The sequence below is a fragment of the Melozone crissalis genome, unplaced genomic scaffold, assembly GCF_028551555.1.
Source record: "Melozone crissalis strain CALT ecotype California unplaced genomic scaffold, PUWL_Pcris_2 ptg000016l_1, whole genome shotgun sequence".
NCBI classification, from domain to species: domain Eukaryota; kingdom Metazoa; phylum Chordata; class Aves; order Passeriformes; family Passerellidae; genus Melozone; species Melozone crissalis.
The window spans coordinates 14,242,184-14,263,038 of NW_026535794.1; the positions used below are offsets into that span (position 1 = coordinate 14,242,184).

General features: G+C 38.8%; 1 protein-coding gene across 12 annotated transcripts in view; it reads left to right on the forward strand.

Annotated features, from left to right (window-relative positions):
• The window catches only part of PARD3 (par-3 family cell polarity regulator), a 445,695-nt gene that overhangs the window by 135,726 nt on the left and 289,114 nt on the right, over window positions 1–20,855 (forward strand). For all 12 annotated transcript variants that reach the window (XM_054273679.1, XM_054273683.1, XM_054273680.1 and 9 more), the window contains exon 3: window positions 13,465–13,645. In XM_054273679.1, the coding sequence (XP_054129654.1) occupies window positions 13,465–13,645 (181 nt within the window). The remainder of the gene's footprint in view (window positions 1–13,464; window positions 13,646–20,855) is intronic.

Genomic DNA, 20,855 nt, shown 5'->3' on the forward strand with positions numbered 1-20,855 from the left:
TTATGGACAGTTTCTATCAAGCAGAATTGCTAGGTGCACACAGAAGAACATGAAAAAAAAAAAACTGAGAAAAGAAAAACGGTCTTGCCTCCCCCCCACAAAAAGGCAACATTTGTAATTCTAAAAATTAAAGGACAGTATAAATTCATCAGAATAATTTATTTGTCTGTAGGCTCTAAGTAAATAATCTTTTGCTATGTAAGTCAAACAGCTTGTTTTGTGTGATGTTTTTGAATGGAGACTTCAGCAATCAGATTCCACACACTCTTTAACCTTGTGCAAAATGTAATGAAAAACAGAGTTACTACTGAATATACTGTTTTGCCAGCTCGACAAAAGATGTTAAATTCTGCATATTTTTGCATAATAAAGATGAGTGTTGACAGTGTAATGATCCATTTGGCACAGATAAAATCATGAATGATTTTAATAACCTTACAGCAATATTTGAAGTCACCATGAAATATAGATACTTCAACCAGGGACAGGCCTGCTGGCCTGGTATGAGGTGTCAGCTACTTTTATAACCTTAATTTTTCCAGGAGAGAAAAGAGGAAAAATATAGGCTAGATGAGCCCTGAGGAGACGGGGAACCATTAGGGGACCCTACAGAATGGAAGTGATCTGGTTTGAGATTTTCAGAGCAGTCCTTGTCCACAAGTTGAAGCTGATGGGTTTTGGCAATGCTTGTGTCTCCTTCCCTAGGCTGCACTACACTTTTATTATGTGTTGAAAAATGCATTTTATGGATATGGGGTGAGTCAAGGTAAAATCCAAGAATGATAGTCTGGTCCCAAGTTTGGTAGCTTGAAATGATTGTACATACAACGGTAATTTCTCTTTTGGGTATTTCTTTTTGGTTTTTTTTATCAAGTTTTTTGTGTTCATCCAGGCGATGTAGTTGCATTATTCCCAGTTGCACAGTGATTTAGGAAATTAATTTTCAAAATTAGTCCTGTAAATAAGTCTGGAGTCTTTCAAGCTTTCACAAAAAAAAAGATTTAGGAGTATAATTCTGTCAAAAGTCTCTATTTATGTTCCTGTTTCTTTGGTTACAATGCACTACATCCCTATTTAAAGAAGGAGCAGTGCAAGGTGGAGGCTTCTGCTACAAGCAGTCAAGAATCACAAGCTGAGGTGAAATTATTGTTAAAGTAATAGCAGAGATGTTCTTTACTGGTCATTCCTGCATTTCAAAGAGGGAAAAGCACTTGACTACCACTGAATATGTTTTCATGATGGATGTGATTACATTAACTTGCTAGTTTCCTTCTGGGCCTTCTTATTCTCTTATTTCTTCCTCCTTTTTTTTTTCCTGTTTGTGTTCATAAGGACTTAAGAGGACAGATGTGAAAAGTTACCAGTTGGCTTTTAAAAGTAGTGTATCAGAAATACCTGGGCATCTGATTTCTAGTATTTTTGTGGGGAGAAAATACATGATATGCCCTTCCATTACTTTATCTGCCAGAATGTTATTAAAAAAGCAGCTCCAGGTCGTTTTGAAAATGGTTTTGGCATTGGGAACCCAGGTTTTAGTCAATGTCCCTGGGGCTGTGCTAAGTCATTAAACCTGGTATTTTGTGGGAAATAAGTTAGTGTGTGGTAGATGGAAATCCACCTGGATATGGGTGAACCAGGCATTTTGAAATCCATACAGAGATCTCTGTAATCTTCTTAGTAGTAGGAAACCTAAAGGTGTTTAGGAAGATTGTCTCCTTTTCTGGTCTACCAAATGTTATCTAAGGAGTGTGTTTTGGTTAAGAGCAGAGCTCTGTATTTGTCACAGGTTCACGTAATAACTGTGGTGAGTCAAGATCCAGTGTCTGGGGATTGCCACAGGATGGGACAACCTCCATGGATCTCCTGGCATTTACAATCAGCCCAGTGCTGTTGGACAGCTACCTTCTTAATTTTGTAAGGATAGCTCTAATGTAAGTTAAGTTGCAGTGTTTTCACTATTGTTATGTGTTAAAATAATAAAAGCTGTTGGTCATGAGGGAGCAAGGAGTCATTTGCATTTAGGATGTTTTAGAACCTTATTTAAAGAAGGGAGGCAAGAACTATTGTCTAACGTGCTGGTTATTTTTGGCATTATATGCAAAATGAAGAATGCAGTTATTGTTGTCTTAAATGTCAGAGTTAAATGATTCTCTCTGATTTTTTTTTTTAATCTACATAATGAAGTTAGTTAAAAAAAGCACCATATCTCATTGTTTTTCAGACCTCTGAAAAGTTTGGGGGGTGGGGAGGGGATGTGTTATACAAAAGGCAAAAGGCACAGAGTTTTACCTTTTGAACAGACCTTGACGTTTATTTAAAATAAGCCTAATTTAATCGGTATTGTATTGCACGCTGAAGATAATTTAGGCTAGTGTCAAGGACAAGTGTTATCTATTCCTTTGTTGTAGTGAGGTATTGAAATAATGAGTGGAACAGAAGGGAATCAGAAAATGTTTGAAGTTTTTCATCTGTGTCTCTAGATGGGTATTTTTAATCACATTCTCCTGGCTTTTGCATGCAAATTACACTGACAGCACACACTATATAAAATGAAGAGCTGTATTTTGCAAAATCTATTTTCTTAAACTTTAATAAGCTTGCAAAGATTGTCCTATGCTTTAACTAACTAGTTACCTTTTTGTACCTCAGCTGAGATTAAAATCTTAGAATTTAATGCTGCTGTTTTGATCCTGTAGCAGAGGAATGGAAAGCCTGGCCCTTTTATTTGGAGGTTTTTGAAACCATTCCTTCATGGTACTCAATGACTGCAGCTCCCAATGACAGATGAGACAACTGTTAAGATTTAATACATTTTTATTTCAGCAATATATCTTGCTGTGTGACACCAGCCCCTCTAATAACCCAGTGTCTGGATTACTTACTGCATAGCGTCACTGCTTAACTGCTGACCTCTGTGGCAGGAATAAAACACTGAACTCCTGCACGGTCTGAGCTGTTGACTTGGAAATCTGCAGACCTGCAGAGTCATCCCATACCATGAGCTCAGCTGCATGAAGTTCAGTCAGGGTATCCTTTAGAGCCTTATCCTGTAAAAAGGCAGACTTTCATAGTGAGCTCTAAAAGTGTGAAATTGTCATGAAAATAATACTGACATCCTTGTCCTCAGTGTGGTTTGGTTTGCATGTGCTCGTTTGTGCTGAGGAGTCAAAAATGGAGGAGATGAAATTGGTTTATTCACATGCTCAGATGGGTCCCAGCTACTTCCCAAGCACAGCACTCTTCTGAAACCATGTTTTCTTCATGCACCCCTTAAAGCCAGGATGGATATAATTTTTTTCGGTTTCTTTTCAAAATGAGCTAAGGAGATAGCGTGGTAAATCACATATTGTGATAATTTTGCAGAGTATGTCCTTAGCCGTGAACAAGAGGACTGTTGGTACAAAAGGATTTTGGAAAAAATCTTTTCTGTATAAATTGAGGATTTAAGAAAATAACAGGGCAGCATATACAGGAAAGTATTATATATGCTTTCAAAGGAAGGGTTTGTGAAGAAACAACCCATTTAAAAAATACCATGATAAAAACCTCGTGATAGAAAATTTCTCCTATGTAGGACTGAGATTTTCTCAGCTGTTATCGTAGCCCAAACAAGCATAGATTTAAGCATTTTTGTACCTGTGATATGGAGGGCTTGTAACAATTGTGGGAAGCAAACTTCTCTCTAAGCACAGTATCTTAATTTTTGCTGAGATGCATAAAAGAAAAACAAAATTGTTTAAAAGGAATTGAGATGATGTTCTCTCTTCTTGCACTCTTACTCGTAGTTGTGCTTTTAGTTGGAAGCTGGGTGTGTCATTACCTCATAATCTCAACCAGAGCGGTTCTGCAGTGAGATGTGTCTGCAGCATTTCTCATGTTTGAGCTCCCATGGCTGACTCCATCCTTGGCTGGATCAGGGTGCAGTGATGGCCCTGCAGCCCTTTCAGCGGGGTTTGGCCTGGCACTGTGGGTACCAGGGCTGATGGATGTGTTCACTGGAAGGCTGGGATCAGCAGCTGATTGCAGGAGCTTTTGTAGCATTCCTTAGCATGGTTCCAGTTAATAGCAGAAATGCAGCATTCAAAGCATGATTTAAAGTAACAAACTGCAGCTTCTAGAGCTGTTCCTGGCCAGGTGAGCATGCCCTGCTGAACAGAAACTCATCTCCTCCTGCCTGTTCTGTCAGCCTCATGAATGTGGGGTGTTTCTGCATTTCTGGGTTGTCTGTCTGTCAGAGCTGAGCAGTGTGGATGTCTTTAGATGTTAGCGGCTCATGAAGGCCAAGATCCAGCCTTGGTGTTGGACTTGCTGTGTCCATGCAGTAGGTTTAGCCAGGTGAGCATGTCAGAAGGGCTTTGCAGGATAATCTGTGTGTGCTCTGTCTGTCCTGGTGTCTGTCTGTCAGTATGTGTGGGCTGGTGGTTCAGCTCTCAGACAGTGCATGGGATGTAGAAGTGGTGTCTGGTACAGTCAGGGGGTGAGGTCGTGGAGAAGCAAATCCATCCAAGCAAGCAGGCGGCACAGTGTCAGCTAGTGCTAATAGTCCTTGTAATAATTCTAACTCTGTTCAGTTATTGTCTCATTTTTGTCTAAGCCTCAGCCTGATTTGCACCATGGAGGTCAGGTCAAGAGCAATTCAGACAGAATATACACAAATGATTTTTCCAGGGTGCCAAAATCACACTTTCATTTAGACTTTTGCTCAGCAGGAAGGGGGAGAAGAGAAAAAATGTTTTAAATATGCATAATATAAAATTAGTATTTTAAATATTTTAACATTTTAAATATATTGAAATATTTTTAATAGCATGGGAACTTACAGGATAGTACCTAAAACTGCATTTAATTCCTACTGGGAGAGGATTAGATTGCAATTTAATATTGATTCTAGAATTTCTCAGATCAAAGTGCCATGGGAAATGAATAATCTAAAGCTATGTTTTAATAAAAAGCCTGTATATTTACTTCAGAATAATTTCTTAGATGTAAGGAATCATGAAAGTGGAAGATTTTAAAACTACCTGTAAAATTAAAGTGTCCTTCAAATCAATAGATGAGTTTTGATTTTGCAGATATGATTTAACTTGGTGTGTTATGTTGAGCTTTGAAAGTGCTTACTTAGTCAGCACATTGGGAACAACTTTCACTGAGACCTGTGATGTTACTTTATCTCATGGATTTCTGAGGGGGTGGATTATGTTCAGGATAGATAAATGCAGAGTCCTGGATGTGGGCTGGAATAACCCCTCTCAGCAGTGTGGTGGGAGGCTGCTTCCTGTAGGGACTGACTTGGTGGAGAACCTGATGAATGTGGGTCAGCAGTGCCCTTGTGGTAAAGATGACCAGCTCCACCCTGGGCTATATGAGCAGGTCTGTAGCCAGCAGGTTTAGGGAAATGATGAGGCTGGGCCTGAGGTGGGAATGTGCACTCACAGCCCAGAAAGCCACCTAAATCATGGACTGCATCCAAAGCGCTGTGGGCAGCAGGGGAAGGATGAGATTCGGCCTGTCTGCAATGCTGCATCCAGCTCTGGGTCCCAGCAAGGAAGGGCATTGACCTGTTGGAGTGGCACCACCAGGATGATGGAGCACTTCTTTTATGAGCAAAGGCTTGAGAGAGTTGGGATTGTTCAGCCTGGAGAAGAGAAGGCTTCAGGGTGACCTAATTGCAGCCTTCCAGTGCCTGAAGGGAACCCACAAGAGAGAGGGAGAAGGATTTTTACAAGGACATGCACTTACAGGGCAAGGAGGAATGGATTCTAACTGAAAGCAGGTTTAGTTTACATATTAGGAAAAAAATTCTTTACTTTGGGAGTGGTCTGGCCCTGGAGAAGGTTGTCCTGAAAGTTGTGAATGCCCCATCCCTGGGAGTGTTTAGGGCCAGGTTGGATGGAGCTCTAGTGAAGGATGCCCCTACCCACGTCAGGAGGGTTGGAACTGGATGATCTCTAAGGTCCCTTTTAACCCAAATGATTCTGTGATTATTTCTCTCTGCTTCTGGAATATTTTGGGCTTGTGAATACAAGGAAGACATTGCAGTGGTGGCCCAGCCAGAGTCTGTCAGGGTGAATTAGTGGGCTGGAAGCTGTCACAGGGCAGAGGGCCCTTTAGGGGGGCTCTGTGACCATGTGGCTCCCTGAGGCACAACAGCCTTGATGTGACTGCTTTCTGTCAGGGATGGTGGAGATGGAACTGAGCTTTCCTCTGAGTTGCACAGCAGCAGTGTGAGGGACTGGAGACATGTTGTAACAACAGAAGTTTCAACTCCATATGGAAAAAAGGACCAAGAGGACCAAATGCTGGGAGAGAGCCTAAAGAGGTGGTGGACTGTCCATACTTCAGGTTATTAAAAAATGCAACTGGATGTGGCTATGAGCAGCCTCCTCTCACTGACCCTGGTTTCAACAAGGGCTTGGACTAGTTGATCTCCAGAGGTCTTTTCCGGTTTAGGTTTTTCTATGATTCTGTATGAGCTTGCACTTCTGTATAGTTCACTGAAAATGGAATACAAAGTATTAATATGATGGTGGAACGTGACCCTTTAAATGTCCTTACTTTTCGAAAAGCTATAATGCAGTAAAGTTATTGTGAAAAGTTCTTTGTTTGGCTCCCTTCCAGCAACTTGACTTTGAAAAGTTTTATGAAAAGCTTTTTCTAGTTTCATGGCTGAAGTGATTAATTAGGACAGGTAATGATTTTCTTGAAATTATAGAGGTTTGTTGTTTGTGCTACAGCTTATCCTAAATTGAAACAGTGCTTTCCCTTTTTCTCCTTTTAGCACGCTGGATGATGTTTAAGTCTGTAGAGGGGACGCTCAGGTTGCACATCACATCCAGCACAGAATGACTCTTAGATGCTGCGATTTTGCTAATTGATTTTATTAAATATATCTGTGGGCAGTAGGGTATTATTGTGGAAGTATCTATTCTGTATTTTCTCTTACTAGCTCATTGAAACAGTAGTTATATTTAAATGGGTTTTCAATGAGCCATGTAGAAAAGTGAAGCTCAAGGAATAATAAGAATTTGGGTCTGCCATGGGGCTATTAAAGTCAGTTCAGTCATCAGGAAACCTACGAATTGATTTTGTATTTAGTTTCTTTCATTTCTAAATAATAATTGGCTACTCCCTTGCTAGAGATTTTCCTGAATTTATCTGTTTTTTTTTCCTTACATTCATCTGTTCATTCACAAGCAACTTGTGTTTTGGGATGTTATGGAGTCTGAGGTGCCATTAGCTGAAATTTCATTTACTGCTGGGCCTTATTAAACAACTACTCCTTAGTTCTGCATTGTAACATGGACTGAGTAATGCATAGACTGCTTTGGATAAAAGTGGTTTCTGCCAACCCTCAGGAGCTGCTAGAGAGCTGTGCTTGTATTCTCTTGCAATCTCCCTCAGCTGTGCTGGTTGCATTGGATGTGTGCAGTCAGTTCTGTTGGTGCCTTGCTAGTTCACTGTGCAGTTCCCTTGCTTGATACTGGAAATGCTTTTTGCTGAGAAAAGGATGCCAGTGATGTGCATGTTTAAATTTTTTGTCAGCCTTCTTTGTGTCCTCTTCCCAGGCACTTGCTGCAGGTGCCTGAAAGCTTATGGCTGTGCTATGAGAGGGGTTAAATCTCCCTTATCAGCAGCCCATGGCTGTCACAGTGAGTGCAGACAGAGACCTACACAGTGGGACTGCAGGACAGCCTGGGCTTAACTCTCTGGCTTTGGAGGTTAAAGGAAACGCTTGAAGTAGCTACTTTAAGGGGAAGATATTTCCACAAGGCTAATTTAGATTTTAGAGTCTTATTTGAACCATCAAAATCTATTTTTGAGGACCATAAATTCCCTGAGTAAAGGTTCAGTTATTAAGCATAAACTGAGAGCCAGAATCCTTGGCAGAATTTGTGCCTCACCAGAGATGTGTGATTGAGCTGCTCCATCACTTTGAGCTGTCTCACAAGGTCTATGCTATTTGTTCTCCTGGAGCCAGAAAAATGACATCTGGTGTGAAAGGCAGTTTGTCCATGCATGGCCATCCTGCAGGAGAAGCTGTGCAGCATAAATGTCAGATGACCATAGCAGCTGTGAAGGGGAACAGCACATCTGGAAGTTGTATGGACCTGGAGGGGAAGTGCAGGGTTCAGCCAGGGAAATCCAGACACTTCAGGTTGCTCAGCAGAATAACTACTGAACAACTGGCCACTGAACAGCCAGAACAAATTGGGAATGCTCTTGTAGGGATGTATCTCCAAAGTGTCCTGGTGAGGAGAAACCAGATATTTAAAATGACTCCTAATAATCTAAAAAGATGAGAAATTTCAGTTTCACTCAGTGTTAAAAAGAGTGGATAACAAGTGTAGAACCTCTGTGAAACCAGAGGAGCAGTTTCTGTCTGCTGATCAGATCCTCTGGTATGAAAACCAATGGATCAGTTGCTCTCTTTCTAGCAGGAGAATGGAACTGTAATCTTCACTGATACTAAAATAAATCTGAAATCATTGCTGATGCCTACACATGAGCCAGTAGCAGAATCATCAATAAATATCACTGAAGAATTAGCAAATTTTGGACGCATACATAGGAATATGCAAAATTCAAGGGTTTTTTTTTGCTAATCTTGTCATAGTGGTGGAAGAATACAGCAGAAGTTTCTAACTTTACGAATTTGTTTGGAGAGGAGGATTTCTGGTTCTGTGGTTTGGTCCTGAAGAGAGATGACCTGATCAGACCATTTGATAGTAATGAATTGGTTTATATGATAGTGATACTTAGTGAAAATATAAACAGCCATTGCTGGTGGAAATAGTTTTTTAATCCAGTTAATTAACATTCAAGTGCTTAATCTAGTCTATTAATTAAGACTGCATATGTGTTTACTAATTTTTAATTACTTTAGAATAGATGGAAATTGTAATAATTAATGTTGGAATGCAGACTGCTGCTGCTGTGTCAATATTAAAATAAATCAATCTTCTTGCCTTTTATTTATTTAAGTAAATATAACCTGGTTAGCATCATGTGTTGAGTCCCAGACAGAGCAATAGAGACACTCATCCTCTCTTTTAGAAAGAACAAGATGTTGGATTGTAATTAACTCAGTAAAACCTGGTGTTTTAGAGGACTGAATACAGTAATAGGCTGGAATGCCTTCCTTCTACCCCAGATCCAAAGGTGCCTCAGTAAAACATTGTTTTGATATCTCAGGCTGTGAAATAATTTCTTTATAAGGCATTTGCTTGACAAAGCTAGCATATTTAGCAAAAGAAAAAATTATGTTACTCTCCCTTCATTGTGTGTCTGCTGTGGAAAGACTCTTACCAGTCAAAAGGGAAGAGCATCAAGTCACTGTTTTTAAACTGTACTCCTATTTTTTTTTTATCTTCAGAGGGTAAGGATGGCAATAAATATACCTTATACCTCTTGAAATATGCCAGTGATCATAAGTGTGCTTTTTACAGCTGGGGTAATTGTTGAGTTTTACTGCAGTTTTGTATTTCTAATAAGAGAAAACCTTTTGGTCAAACACTGACTGCTATTGCTTTTTAAAATAATTGCAGTTTTTGTTGATAATTTACACAAGATTGCTTGTATTTCTTGCTGTGGAGTTATAAAAGTATTTTAGTTTATGCAATTGACCATTTGAAGGTTTACTCTAATTCCATTGCTGCAATGGGATTAACATTCCATAAAGAATGATCTGAACAAAACTGCTGGTTTTATATCTGAATGTATTAATGAATATTTGAAACTTATTTTTTCTTGAAAAAGTTGTGCACGTGTGTATTGGGACCCAAATCTTAGATTGTTCAAACTGGTGACACTTCCTATGCCATCTTACCATGATAAATGGTGATAATAAAGCCTCTCACCTTTCTGTTGCTTTTGCCCTGATATAATAAGAAATGTAAGCCAGTCTAAATTAAGCCTATCATTTATTAAATTTGTTTCAAGATGACAAGGTGGTTTGCTTTTACTTGATTTTATTTCCTATTTGCAGATTTTTTAGTTCAGTGATTGAGAAATGCAAAGAGTCTTGTTGCCTCAGGTGATTAAAACTACTGTAACTTATTAAACCATATTCTCGTGTCTTTGATGCATTCAAGTTGAGGTCTCATGGAATATGGGGTGGATAAAATATGTTATGATTTATTAGCTGTTCATATGGTATTTGGTCTTTGGTGTGGGTTTGTCTTCACAAAGAAAAATAAAATAAAATAAATGGCAGCAGTACTCAGTGGATTTTGGTGGAAGTTCTTTCAAAGAGCTGATAGTGGTCTAATATTGACCAGCTAAGCTCTTTTCTTTATTAATGCATTGCTGTGTTTTGTTCAGTCTCTCTGCTGTTCATTTTTGCATAAAAGTGGATGCTATGATGAGTTTCTCAGGTCACTGCAGGTGATGAGATCAAAAACTGACGGACAGAGAACAGGCAGCACAGCTCATCTGAGGTATTGGAAATAATAGAGTGATTCTGAAAAGATCAGGGTAACTTTCTCTTTATTTCTTGTTAAAGAATAAAAAGATCCATATGGAAGCAGTCTCCTGACAGTAAAGATGATGTTTCCGGACAAGATAGTCATCTTCATTTTCTGCTCTTGCTGTAAATCTGATGTCTAAAGCCCAGAAAAATACCGTAGGCTTACCGTTGACTTTAAGGCTGATTGAAGCTGGTCTAGTAATGGTGTGTTCCATCCTTTGCCAAATTAAAAACATCTATGTGGTCTTTAAACATGACTCATCAAGAGACCTTTTCCCTGGCACAGAGCAGTGTTTATGGCTGTGGATTCCTGCAGCAAAGGATTCTTCACAGCTCCAGTGACCTACTCCTGTGGTTCCTTCCATGTTGCATAAGGTTTCTCTGGGCATTTTTTGTTTTGTTTCTTGTTCTTGCAAGGATGGTAGTCAAGATGTGTTCTTTGGGTTTCCAGCAGTACAATTCCTCTCCTTGAATAATCTCTTTTGATTTAAATAAAGGGTGTTTGAAGGGTCATGTAAAATAAAGGGTCTCTGAAGAAATCAGAGATAAATGCTCAATGTCATAATACAGCGCAAGATGTTTTGGCTGTCCTTGTTTCCCACAAACTCACAATCTTGCAGAATGGCATACCAGGGTCTGGAAATCAAGGGTCAGGAGTGTTTATTTGCATTAAATCTTCCAGTCCCAAAGACTTTTTGGCATATTATGAGGACTGAGCTATTGTAGTCCAGATGGCTACTGTACCATTGTAGTGCTGTTTCACAGTGAACTTCCTAACCTGTGTTCCTAATGCTAATTAGATTTGGATAAGACTAACATGGCTTGTGTTTCTTCACACTAAAAAAATGTTACAACTTGGTGTGTCTTTTAATGGAACTGAAGCCTTTTGAAGGTTTGATGCTGTCAAAACTGTGAATACCTGAAAAAAAACTGAGAAGATCAAAAGCTAAGCTTGAAATAAGAAACATTCATTTTAAGATGTTCTGAAGTTATAGGTTGTAGACTGTCTGCAATAGGCAAAAAGCTGGAGGCAACTTAGAGTAGGAGATAACATATATAGAGATTAATATGCACATACCTTTTTGCATATATATATAAAATCTATAAAATACTTGCAGCAGAATGCATCAAATAATATTTTTCAGTCAGCCTCAAAGGAACAGAATGTAATTGGGGAATTTATCTTGGTGCATGACATGTGAAGGACAAAAAGATTTGATGTTTCATAGGATTCTTAAATGCTTTGTCTTTTGTTGGAATATCTTACAGACCTTCACTTGTGGATTAATTTATTTTCAGTTGCTGGAGATTGGTAATTAGCTTGCTATAAAACAGTAAGAGAGTTATGAGTAAAGTTTTAGAAGCATATTTTTGTAAGCATTGATATTTCACATTGTGTTAGAAAATTAAATTTCCAATACTCTTGAGCTACTGACATTTTGGTGTTGTCATGTCTCTTTTGTTTGTAGCTTTCTCAAGCATAAAATAATGACTTTTATGGTAAAAACATGTTCCAGCTGTCTGCAGCTGCAGTCTGGTTTTCCTGCTGCTACCTGCCTTTCATCTAGCACGGGAGAGAGCATGGATCTTTTATCCATTACCAGTTTATTCTTTCTGTTTTTTGCATGCCTGAGCCTAAATTTTGCATTAGATATGGAATTATTGGCAGAAGTTTGCTACTCTCTGTAGTTTCAAAATGACTGGTGAAAAAGAGTAAATGCCTGAGAGTACTTTCAAGAGCTGAATTCCCAAATGGTTTTCACTTGGCCTTAGAGTTGTGTTTTAAAATTTTTTTATTGATGCTTATGTAAGTTAAATTTGGATAAAGGGACTATTATTAAAATCTTTTGGCTAAGATGATGTTGAAATCACTTAAGAAAATGACCTCTGAAGCCTTTCAGTTACATAAAGTTTTAGCTGTGTTGCTAACAGAATAAACAATTTGCAGAGACCAGCATAGGTTTAAGTTGATTTGCTCCATTTACCCTACCAATTTGGTCAGAAGAATGTAATACTTTCTTGGAAATGTCTTTCAAATATTATATTATAGATTAATTTGCAGGCTGCAGAATGCTGCTATCCATAACACTTTTTTCTCTGTCTTGTAAATTAAGTTTTAAAATGAAATGTGTACAAGAGCTGGCGTTATCTCTTTCAGTATGTTACGAAAGATAAATTGGGATAAATTATTTTTTTCAAATAAGTGCACAAAATCATTTGCAGTGGAAAAAATATCTCAGGTTTATCAAAAATCATCATGATGTTTTCCTATTTTTCTTGCAATGGTGAACACAGATTTAGTAAATATTTATTAGATTACTGACTTGGCAAAGTTCTAAATGGGACTTGAGATTTCAAACTTGTCTTGGGGAAGTTGATGGCAAACAGATACAGAGTATTTCCGTAAATCTGACTAAAGAAATTTTGAAGAGATGCCCACAACTTAAGTCATGATAATAGATGGCAGATGAATAAGTGATGACTTGTTGTGATTATAACACTTCCTTGGCTTTGCGTTGTCTGTAGCTTTCAGTGTTTGTAAACATGACTTCTTCTTGAATGTCTTTATTCTGTAAAACTGTGGTTTTGCTCATGATTTGACTCTGTAGCAATGATGTGTATAGAAGGATCTAAACACAAATACTGAATTCCAGTGCCCAGGCATCAATCCACACTTGGGTAGTTTTCTGCATTTCTGGGTAAGATGAAGTGGTTTCCTTGGGAAGATGCAACCCTTGCTTTCCTGCCTTGGTGCCATTCTTTCTGTGGCTCACAGTGATGAGTTTTGTGTCCCATCAGAGCTGTTGACCCTTTGTAGGATCCAGTTAATGGCTGCCTTTCTTGGGCTGATGATGTTGTGATCTAGGCATTGATCGGAGTTTCTGCTGACAGACACTTCTTGCTCTTTGCTGGGAAGAAATGTTGAAATGCTGATCTGCAATGACACCTTGATGGAGCTGAGGTCTTTTTTTAACAGTAGATTAAATTGTCATTTGCAGCTCGTGGCTGTGTTTGATGAGCAAGATCCACACCATGGGGGTGATGGCACCAGCGCCAGCTCGACAGGCACGCAGAGCCCGGAGATTTTTGGCAGCGAGCTCGGCTCCAACGCGGCATCGGCCTTCCAGCCTTACCAAGCAACAAGTGAAATTGAGGTCACGCCCTCGGTCCTTCGTGCAAGTGAGTAAATGCTCTCAGTATCTCCATGTGTTTTGTCTAAATTTACCAAGATGCCAAGTGCTGTTACCCATCGATGCTGCTGGGAAAAATGATTCATTATCTGTCCTTATCGAAAGCTGATCAGAACTGAGAAACTGCGTAAATGCTTCTTGCATGCCAGTAAACAAACCTGTTCTGTTTTAATAAATTATTTATAAATTGCTTTTAGGAGCCATAAGCTTCTTCTATGCTGCCAGTTTAAAATTGTCCTCACACCGAAAATCACAGCAATATCTCCAAATGTAGTTGCTGCACGGTGTAATTTTCGGTTTGCCAGTTTTGTTCCATTTAATGAACAAAATGGTAAAAAGAAACTAAAGATAGGAACACTTTCTACTTAACCTGTCAATGTTGCTAGGTTATGCTGTCACCTTTCCATAAAAACACCTGCTAAAATAGATGCATTTACTGTGTTGCAAAAAGACACTTTGAAAAGCAGAAACTGCATCCAGAAACATCCCTTTATTTTATTTCAGTGTGATGAACAGATGTTGGAAAACCACATAGCAGGAATTACTTTTTGTATTTCTTGCTCAGGCAGGTTCTTTGAATATTTGAACTTAAGAAGAAAAATTATGGAATGTAATTTACTTTGTAATTTTCATTGTTGTTAAAAGTAGCATGCAAACAAGACGATGTGGATAAGGCATTGTGTCCTTTTATGTGCAATGTCTATAATTTTGACCTTTTGAAATAGGGACTCCACTCCTGAAGATTCTTAGCAGAAGTTAGTATTATCAGTCTTTTGATATTTTACAGATACATTGTTTAAAACAACCATACGCAATTTCCAAGAGACTGATTTTGTATGTTTTATTAATGGATAAAATCTGTGTTTAAACAGTCAGGTAAAATGCAAATGGAAAAGTGACCACTCTGTTAAGTTTGAGGGGTTTTGTACCAGGATGTTTTCTGTACGATTGAGGGAATAGCTTTTAAAAATTAGCTTACCTAGAGCTGATTGTGTGTCTTTTCAAGCTATAACTATGCTTCATTGCAACACAGAATTAAATTAGGGAAGGATTAATGGCAGAATAAAGAACTATCTTGGAATTTCAGGAGCCTTCCATTTTGCTGTCACTAGAGTATGTCACTGCTAAATGCACATCTCATTTCCATGCATAAGCCAAAAAACTGTCCTCCTTGGTTCTCAGCCTAGCAGGGGTTAGAGCAGGCAAATGCATACACATTTTCTCCTTAGTGTGATTATCTGGTATATTATAAAATTCATGAATTTTAGTGCATCAAAATCATATAGCACAGATAAAACTCAGTGATTATATTGGACAGCTCACTTATCTTTGGTGTCATTCTGGAAAATACATGGAGCACTTGGCTAGTTCACTGATTGCTGAGATGACCAAAAAGGGATTTGAGACCCTTCAATACAAGATTTTAGTAATACAGAAGACTTCTAAAACTGTTGGTAAGAATTATAGCTCTTTGACACTTTTTGTAGAAGCATGCACAAATAAAGTGTGTGAAACAAGTTGTAATAAATATGTTATCAGAAATGTTCTCCTATCTATCTAATTCCTTTTTTTAAATGTTGACAGATATGTTTTGGCTTTAAATGTTCCAAACCACAGGCTTGGAATCCCAGTGCAGTAATAGTATCCCATATTAAACATACCTATTTCAGGAATTTCATTTAAATATACATTGAAAATGGAAATACTATCCTTATTGTTGTTCCTTTATAACTTGTGAAGTGAAGCATAGCATACAAATGGTATTCTCAGTATTTCAAATAATTATCTTCTTACTATGTAAGTTCTATTCAGCAAATAAAACCCATCCAGTTTTGCGGTAGATGCAGATCCTGATTATTACATGTTGACAAGGTCATATATCTATTAATTGGATTGGAGATGGGATACAAAATTGCTGTAATTATTGTAATTTTCCAGCTAATTGCAGGGTTGGCGGTGAATATTTTACTTCTAACAAATGAAAAACAGTATTCCGGCTGAAATTGGTTTATAGCATTTGAGACGTTTTGTTTTACGTCTCGGGCGCTTTTTGCTGGCGCGTGGGCTCTGCTCCGCGGCCGTTCCGCGCGGTCCCGTGCCCCGTGCTGCTGCTCACCTGCACCCTCTGCTCCCAGGCAGCAGCTCCTGCCTTGGGCTGGGCTCAAAGCCTGCTGAGCCTGCTGAGATTCTCCTCTCTTTGTTCTGGTTGCCATGCTACCCCTTCTGTTTGTTTATGGCTCGCACCATTGCTCCTCTCCCAGCAAAGGAAAGGTTAGCTAGATCAGGTCCAGCTGGAAAAGTAATATTCATCTGGAGTCCCTCTTTTCCCATGCACAAACACAGCCTGTGCTTTGCATGTTGGGGAGGGGGTGTGTGTGTCAAATTCCATCTTCCCATATAAACATGGAAACAAAAATGAGGCTGGCCCATACCCCTCTGTTGTTTTGCACTGTGAAAACATAATTCATTGATACAGGCAGTTGATTTATTTGTTTCTTATCTAGCTCTTTCTTTTTTGCTGCTTTTCTGTTACCCAAGTTAAACTTCTTATTGTATTTCATCACTTCAGCTGCATTTTTTTTTTAAGCATACAGTACACAAGGCATTTTTTGTGTTGTGCCTGCGTGTTTTCTGGGAAGAGGTTGGAAGCTCACTGCAGAAGATTGTTAAAGCAGACTGATGTTTATTCCCTGCTGAAATATAAACTGGAGGCGCAGGTGAAAATTGCCAAAGCTAATGAGCAATTTGGCAGATAAGACAGGATGTCAGGCAGTGACAGTTCAGCAGCGGGTGCGCTGCCTGTGAACCAAGTTGTTTGTTTCACAGTGCTGCATTTCAATATTGTAAATAAAATCCCTTTCAGCTTCATGAGATACTGTGAAAAGGGTCATCTCTTTGTCTTGTTTTCCTTTAAAATTATTTAGCTTGTTCAAGAACTAAGACCACCCCGGTTATTTGTCTTGGTGTGATTATGTGTAACAAGTCTCTGAATATTTCAGCAGTTACAGTGAAAAAACTGTTTCCATCCATAACATTATTTGGAAAACATTATTAGAGAGGTAGAGAGGTTTGGAGAGCTGATGTTTTTTCCCTTAAGGGGAATAAGAGGGCTTGGAAAGTCTCTTTTTTCTTCCGCTGTTAATGGAAAGGTGTTGAGAAAATGAAGCCAGATTCTTCTCACATAGACACATTATTGCTGGAGACAACAAGCACAACTTTCAACAAGGAAAATGCCAGTTAGAAATAAGGAAAACCATTTTCACCTGGGCAGCCAAACAAGCTTCTCAGAGAAATTGTGGCCTCTCCGTGTGCTCGGAGATGGACGGAACTTGACTGAACAAGGCCCTGAGCAGCCTGGTCCACCTGGTCCTTTCTTTGTGTGGACTGATTAAACCAAATAGCCCCCAGAGATCCAACCTTTGTAAATGTGTGATTGCAAATATAATTAATAAAATTAAACTATTTGCTTCTTGAAGCTATTGCTTGTGAAAGTGAATGATGTCCACAGTGCCATATTTAGCAGGCAGGTGTACAAGCATATTGTGCATGTAGAGCTTCCCACCTGGGCTTGTGTGGTACTGCTTTGTGCCACTGTGACACAAAGCAGCTGCCTGTGCATTTTAGAAGACTGCTGCTTTTGTTTTCAGGGTGTCTTGTAGGTGCTTCAGTTCCTTAAAAAGGAGATAGGGGATAATTGTAAGGTTCTCCTGAAGGCTGGAGGATCAGTATGTCCCAGAGCACTGGTCAGAGAGCCTCAGAAATTGCTGAGAGCTGGCTGGAATTGGTGCACTCCAGTGAATTATATGCTCAGGTGGTCTGTATCATATATTTTAGCAGGACTTCCAGCATCAATTTTGTATTCTGGTCACAGAACCAGACCATGAAAAAAAAAGAAGTCTAGATGAGAATATTTTGAAGTGACTGCACAGCTGGCTCTGAAGATGTGCTAGAAGTGCAGAGAAGCAAAAAAATTGCTACAGCTTCACATCATTGTTTACCCAGCAGTGTGGCTGTTGCTTTAAGGTTCCCTGTCTGCAAGTGTGCTCTTACCCTGCAATCAGCACAAGTTTATTCCTCACAGGTAAGAGCATGCATGCAGACTTTGACTGGGAATTCATTGCTATAATAAAGTTCCTGACCTTGCTTGCCTTTGAATTTGTGTCTCTTTCTCTGCTCTCTGAGTAGTTTTTGGTTGTTCACTGATAAATTAGTAGGACATATCAAGTATAGTCCCTGAGGGCTCTCTTAGTTTAAGGACTGTTTAGTATTTTAATAAATCTGAACTAGAATATAAAGCACTGCATAAAAAGCTAAGATGGAGTTTCAGGCGCAATGTTTCAGCTCAGCATTGACTTTTGATACATTTATTAACTGTTTTGAAATCAGTGAGATGGGCACAGCCGATGCATCTAAGAAAGAAAAGGTCATTTGCAAGGCAGCACTAATGAACAGCAAAGTCCACAGTACTGTTAGAAGGATCCTGGCAATATGGTGCACTATTACACTGCAACCAGGCTTTATACTCTTCCATCAAAAGAAAATGCTGCTGTGGGCTCGCTGTTGTGAGCAGGAAGATTTCCACTGGAGTGACCAGTTGTGGTGCCAGCCGTGGGGGAATTCTAAACGAGTTGGAGAGAGTCAAAAGAGAGCAACAACAATAAGTTGCTTTGGGGAGACCATGATGAATTGGTAGGAGTGGTTTATTTAGTTAAGGAAAGAGAAAATGGTCTTGGTAGCATCCAAGACTTCAAATGTGTTGATATTTTTCTCATTCTTCATGTCTGATAAGAGAAGGAGAGTTGGCGTTTCCTGGGCAAAAGCCATTTTTTGTGACCCGTAGGGCTGAAAGACATGTTTACCCCTCATTTAGCCAGGCAGTGTTTGTGGGAATGGTTCAGAGGCAGGTTCTGCATGCTGCTGGGCACTGTCCTCACTGTGCTCTGAGGCACGAGGGCTGCTGGGGACAATCTGTCCTGTTCCTGGCTAAGCCATTGCGTGGTTTGGTGACCCCAGGTGAGCCATTTCTTGTGTCCATTGTAACAATGTGTATGTCTTTGCATCTCAAATTTGAGTATTCAAAAAATCTAAGCAAACCGTTTAAAGATGGGAGTGCATAAATCTGTGAATTTCAAGTACTTTAAAATTGCTTTAAATATGTCATTTCACTGATTTGATACAAGTATTTATCTAGAGTCCCAAATGTATATTCTGAGAATTATTATGTAAATATTTTTAAGTAAGGGCTTTGCTTTCATGATTTGGAGTACTTGGTGTCACTGTGTTGGCGGAGGTGTGTTCATATTTGTTCCGGTCTCAAAAATGATGATCATTTCAGCACTCTTTCCCACATATGGCCACTGGAAACTTTTTCATGCTTGTTTATGTCTCCTTGACTCCTAATTCAACTCTGAGTTATCTTTATGTATGGAAATAAAGATATTTTCAAGTGTTGAAGAACTAAGGAATTGAGAGATTAGAAATGGAGGAAGAGAAAGATGAGTTCATCAAAACCCAGATGTTAGGAGCTTCATCAGATCAAGTTATCTCTAGGATTAAATAGCTGAATACAAAATAGAGAGAAAATCATCCACATTTGTTATGAAATATTAGGGCTTTACAGACAGTGCTTGTTGAAGTCAGGGGAAGTTTTCTACTCTCTGTGTCGAGTTTTGGATGAGCTCTGCTTTCCATGGTCTATCTCCTTGGTCACCTTCATTGATGTTCTGATGCCTGTCTTTCCAGTGAAGTTCCAGGAATGAAATACAAAGGATTTCCAAACCATCATTCAGATTCTTACTCCCTTGTCAGGTTCTCCTAGGTTTCTTTTACTCTCTGGATAATACAAAAAGAACCTTGAACTGAGACTTGCACCTCAGTTGTTAGCATCTGAATAGGGAAGGTTTCTCATGCATTGGAGTTTGGGAAGATTTAGCAGAGTCTGTTTCCTCACCTTCTGGTGCTCTTGCTGTTCAGGAATTCTTATCACATTTTATCCCTAAAGCTCTGTGAGGGATATGATTGTTTAAAAGCCAGAGTTATTGAATCAAAAATCAGTGCCAGGTGCTGCTCTCTTCCATGAGGCTAAATTTGATCTTTGTACAGCACAGTTCTGACTTGAGTGATCTCCAGTTGGTGTTTTCTCCAAGCACAGTGCTCTGCTGTTAATTTGGGATTGCTGAGCAGTTTAAAAACCATGTGTTTTTGATGAGATTGTGACACGTTTGTAAAAACAAATGGATTTTAAACTGCTTAAGTTTCTAAATTAACCTTTAATATCTTCAACCTTCTTGGTTTATCAGCAAGCAAAATACTGTTGCTTCTAGTAGGATTAAAAAAATCCCTGAAACCAATAAAGTAAAAAAAAATTTAGAACTTACTGATTCTCTGGAAGAAACCTGAGTAATTGTAGTGCATTTCAAGGTATTATTCCATATGGTGAGGACTTCTATCTACAAGTACTAATAACAAGAAGTAATAAAAATACAGTATTGTATCTGATACCTGGTTAGAGGTATCAGGTAGCTAGAGAGTATAGTACAAGAGGGATAATAAGGAAGGGCTATGAAGATGTAAGTATTGAATTTGAACAGTTTAGGAAGTCAGGTTTGGATATTAGTCTAAATTTGACATCTTAAATAGATTTAATGTTCTCTTGAGCAACAAGCTATTATGGAAATCAGAGCTATATTCTCAGAATATTTCAACTCCTGTGGTGGTTGTTGGGTTTTATTTTCCCTTTCTTTAAATGAAAGGCAAGTTTTTCCTTAATGGAACTCTGGTTTTATGTATGGAAAAATATGATACCATTTTATCCAATCAGATGTTGCAGTGTAGCTGCTCAAGTGTGTCATATTGTGGAATCATGGGTTTAATACCATTGAGATAAAACTGTATGTTTATTTAAACAGTTTGTCATCACACATATCAATAAGTACTATATCCATAAGTGTAATAACTCTTAAAATAGATACTTTCTTGATTGCCTGTTTCTTGTAATTTCATTATAAGCAAATGAGGAGTACAGTGAAGGCAAAGGAGCATGAATCTGAAATGAGTAGGGAATGCTTTCTCACAATACAGACAACCATCCTGTGAAGGTTTTACTCTGTGAAGGCATATGTACATATTACATTTTTTACCCAACAGTTTCTGAAAACCTTATGCAGTATTTATAGATACTTGTTCTGAAATGTGATAAA